At 64.3% G+C, this 4,412-nt stretch overlaps 1 protein-coding gene across 1 annotated transcript; it reads left to right on the top strand.

Annotated features, from left to right (window-relative positions):
• Nucleotides 1–242: 242 nt before the first annotated feature.
• MRPL54 (mitochondrial ribosomal protein L54) lies at nt 243–3,697 on the top strand. Its single transcript, XM_046685725.1, has 3 exons — nt 243–800; nt 1,507–1,669; nt 2,421–3,697. The coding sequence occupies exons 1-3, from the start codon at nt 683–685 to the stop codon at nt 2,551–2,553; spliced, it is 414 nt and encodes a 137-aa protein (XP_046541681.1). The 5' UTR covers nt 243–682; the 3' UTR covers nt 2,554–3,697.
• The last annotated feature ends 715 nt before the right edge of the window (nt 3,698–4,412 follow it).

The raw sequence follows: 4,412 nt of genomic DNA, 5'->3' as shown, positions 1-4,412 counted from the left end.
TGGCCTCTGGGCGTGTTTCCTCAACTGCAGAATGGGATTCATAATCACTGCCCGCCTCCGACGGCGGCGGCATTCTCCCAAGGGATGGCGGCTGGGTAGGAATGGGATTGGGAAATACTGAAGGAGGGAGAGGCGGTCTCTTTGGACTCCGGGGAAACCGGAAGCAGCGCGGGGACCCTATTGTAGATGGACTTCCGGTTTGGCTTGTATTAAGGAGGCTGAATAACGCCTCCCGGCTTGACTTTATCTCCCTGAGCGTCGGCTCCGATTGCAAACGGGGGATAATAATAGTACCCGCCTCCTAATTGTGAGGATTAGAGAGGAAGCTGGCTAAGGATTTAGCAGGAGGGCCGGAATATAATGAATCCAACACGTGTGAGCTGTTTATTACTTTTAGGTTTCCGGTAATTTTCCTCAAATAGAATCAGGAATGTACAAGGTGCGATCTTTGGGGTAAATGACCAGTAACTGAAGAAGGACAAGAAGTCAATGAAACACCCTTTGAAAGTCGCCTCATACAGTAACGGGATATCTATAAAAGTTTAGAGAAGTCACGAGGAATGGACACCTGAGGCTGGAATACTACATTTCCCAGAAGCCTCTAAGGGCCTACAACTCCCAAGCACCCTTTGGTCGCTGACGTCTCCCGGAAGCGAGCACGTGCGGGCAGCCAGCATACGTCATGGCGGCCAGACGCCTCTTCGGAGCTGCCCGGACCTGGGCCGGCTGGCCGGCGCGGCAGCTCCCGGACCCCGCCGATCCCGGAAGACTCCTTGTACGGGATTATGCCAAGAAAGCGGGTGAGCTGCGTTAAGAGGGACCGAGATAGACACGGCGGGGACATTGGGGAGTTGCTACTGCGCAGGCGCTGGTTGGGGAGGTGGGTCCTAGCGTCAGTGCGCAAGCGTGAAGAGGCCGACGCTAGGCTTTAGGCGCATGCGCAGTTTGAGGGACCCGCGGGCGCGATTGGACTCAATGCGCAGGCGCCAGTCGTGAAGCCGAGTGAGGAGGGTGTGGGTTACGTGGAGCACATGCGCTTCACTGCGCAGGCGCAGAGTTGTTTATTTTTTTTGGAGGCGGGGTCAGAGAAGGTCATGAACTTGAATTGTCAGCCTGTTTCTGCCCCCTAATCACAGTGTGACCTTGGGCAAGTCACCACGGGAAATTCGAGAAGGCAGTGGGGTCCATCTAAGGATTAACCACTTAAGCAAAAGCGAACAAAGTGATTTAAAGTTTAGCTGGATACAGCCTTGCCTGATCTCCTTGTGGCGAGGCGGGAATTGACAAATGTTCGGCCTTAAAGACACGTGGCAGCGTTTTCTCCGCGCCATAGACAGAAGGGCTCGAGATGGAGCTGCAGAGCAGCAGCTAGGTCACTCTTGAAGTCGTTCTGAGGGCCGCAGCCAGGGTCCAGCCAGGCCCCCGGGGAGGGAGGGAGGGGGCAGGCGGGGGAGGAGGGCGGGGCTGGGCTGAGCCGACTCTCCCCGCCTGCCCGCCCGGCCGCAGTCGTTAAGGGGGGTCGAGGCGGCAAAGGCGCGGTCAGCGAGGCCCTGAAGGACCCGGAGGTGTGCACGGACCCGGTGCGGCTCAGCACGCACGCCATGGGCGTCAACATCTACAAGGACGGGCCCGATGTGGCGCTCAGGCCGGACGCCGAGTACCCCGAGTGGTGAGTGGCCAGGCGGCGTCTTCCCGGGTCATCGGGACGCCCTGGGGGGTCGGGGGGTAGCCGGGGGGCCTCATATGACTGGGGTTACGCCTCCGTCAGAGGGTCGTGAGGAGTTAGTGAGATCAGGATGCCTGCGAACTGCATCCAGCAGCGCCCTTTGTTTTAAACAAGCATTTATTAAGCGCTTACTGTTTGCCAGGCCCTGTCCTAGGTGCTGGGGACACAAAAGGGCACAGAACAGGCCAGAGTCCCTGGTGACGGGTGAGGGGGGCCTGGCTGATCCAATCTGAGGTTTCACGGGTCAGCTCCCCCCCCCCCCCCCCGGGGAGGTGAGGCCAGAGTCAGCACCTGAGTGGGTGGGGGGAGCTTCAGAGGCAGGCGGAGGGAACAGCCCGTGCAAAGGGCCTGGGGCCGCACTGCCCCTGGCTAGTCAGTGGAATGGCTGGGAGCCGAGGTGGAGAGCGGGGGAGACGGGGCAGGGAGGGGACGGAGCCCAGCCCCCTAGGGCCCAGGGGGCTACAGGAGGGATTTTGCTTTTGGCCGCGAGAGCCAGGCATGCGGGCCACCGACGTGGGCTGATCCTTAGAGCCGGGGACGGTTCGGAGAGGTCGAGCGAGTGGCCGGGGAGGCGTCACAGCACAGCCAGTGGCCAGGGGGCAGGAGAGGGCTTGTGTGTCCCCCTGGGATCCTAGTGCCGTCGGGAAGGGGCGGGGGGGCGGGGCCGCCCTGAGCCCCGCCCGCGCCCCGCCAGGCTGTTCCAGATGAACTTGGGCCCCCCCAAGACGCTGGAGGAGCTGGACCCCGAGACCCGCGAGTACTGGCGGCTGCTGCGCAAGCACAACATCTGGCGCCACAACCGGCTCAGCAAGAACCAGAAGTTCTAGAGGGCGGGTCGCCTGAGCCCAGGCCGCGAGGACCCCGAGGGACCCCCGAGGGCGCGGCTCCCACCATCCCGCCCCCGAGGGAGACTGTCTTTCCGGGAGAAACAGCCTTTTCCATGAACGGAGCCTCCCCCGGCTCCCGTGTGCGCCCCTCAGCGAGGCTGGATCAGGGCCGGGCTGGGGGGGGATAAAGACCCCGGGGCCGGCCTTGGGGGGGGGTGGTCTGACAGCGCCCGGAGGGGGAGAGATGCCAGCGGGGAGGGGCCCCAGCTGCCACCCCCTGCTGAGCCTCTGTGGGCCATCCTCACCTCCAGGCAGAACTGGATTTCTTGTCCGGATTCTTGAATTCTTCGCCCTGTGCAACGGGCCCCACCTCAGTCCTCGAGGGCCGGATTTTTCTAGCCAAGCCTCTGGGTTGCCAGGGGATCAACCCCACCCAGGCCACCCGAAGCGGAAGAGTTGTGAGCTTCAGGAACTGAGATGTCCGGGAGTGGCTTTGGCTTCAGGCAGGGCTGGATCCAGGTGCTTCAGTATCCGGATATGTGTCTCTCTCTCTCTCTGAGTCCTTTCAGCCTCCAGTGGGTAGTTCTCCCCGGCAGAGTTGACTCCATCCTAACCCATTTCAGCAACGACTTTCCTTCCTGTGAAGGTCACGGGGCTTTCTCCAGGGGCCAGTCACTTGAGCCCAGGCGGCTGGGCTGTGGATCATCCTCCCGTCCATCTGTAGTGGTCGCACTGGTGCTCGGGTCTCAGCTGTCGTGTTGTGCGCCCGCCACCACCCACCCCCCTTGAAATACATCCTGCCGTCTGCATTGGGCACCGAGAATCTGGCCACAGCGCAGGGGAAAAGTGCGGCTCCCGCAGCCCCACCTCCTGCCCGGCCTGGCTGGGAGGGCGGGTGTGCGGGGGTCTCAGGGCTGAGGCCTGAGCCCGCGGACTGGAGGGTTGGAGGAGGCCGGCCCGTCACGTGGGGTCTGCAGGCCCCGTCCTCTCCCGGGTAGGCTCCGCCCCCATGGCCATGGCCCCGCCCTCTCCTAGGTAGGCCCTGCCCCACAGCTGTGGCCCCACCCTCTCCCGGATAGGCTCCGCCCCCATGGCCATGGCCCCGCCCTCTCCTGGGTAAGCTCCGCCCCCATGGCCCCGCCCTCTCCTGGGTAGGCTCCGCCCCCATGGCCATGGTCCCTCCCTCTCCTGGGTAGGTTCCGCCCCCAAGGCCATGGCTCCGCCCCCATGGCCCCCGCCCTCTCCTGGGTAGGCTCCGCCCCCATGGCCATGGCCCCGCCCTCCCCTGGGTAGGCTCCGCCCCCATGGCCATGGCCCTGCCCTGTCCTGTGTAGGCCCCGCCCCCCTGGCCATGGCCCCGCCCTCTCCCGGGTAGGCCCTGCCCCATGCCCCACCCTCTCTGGGTAGGCCCCGCCCCACAGCTGTGGCCCCGCCCTCTGTCGGGTAGGCCCCGCCCTCCAGGACCGTCTGTCTTCTGGCTGGACCAGTGGGGTGGGGGCCTTGCGGCTAATGCCGCCGGGTCCCAAGAAAACTGGAGCCTCATCCGCTTAGGACTCTGCCGAGCGGATTACTGCCCACCTGCTCTGCCTGGTGACCTGCCCTGGGCCGGCAGACAGTCCCAACCCTCCCACGGCTCCCCGTGGCTCTCGGGAGGGGCCAGAGATGTAACAACCACGGGGCCAGGCCCGACCTGCCCCGTCCCCTCCCTGCCCTCTCTCCTCCCTCTGCTCCAGCCACGGGGACCTCCTCGCTGTTCCTCCCAGACGCCAGGCCCGGGCCTGCCCCAGGGCCTTTACACAGGCTGTGCCCTCTGCCTGGGTCGCTCCTCCCCCAGGTGTCCCCATGGCTCCCTCCTTCCT

The sequence above is a fragment of the Equus quagga genome, chromosome 14 (assembly GCF_021613505.1).
Source record: "Equus quagga isolate Etosha38 chromosome 14, UCLA_HA_Equagga_1.0, whole genome shotgun sequence".
Lineage (NCBI taxonomy): Eukaryota > Metazoa > Chordata > Mammalia > Perissodactyla > Equidae > Equus > Equus quagga.
Note: the sequence above shows the minus strand (reverse complement) of the source record. Positions and strands in the feature narration are given on the sequence as shown.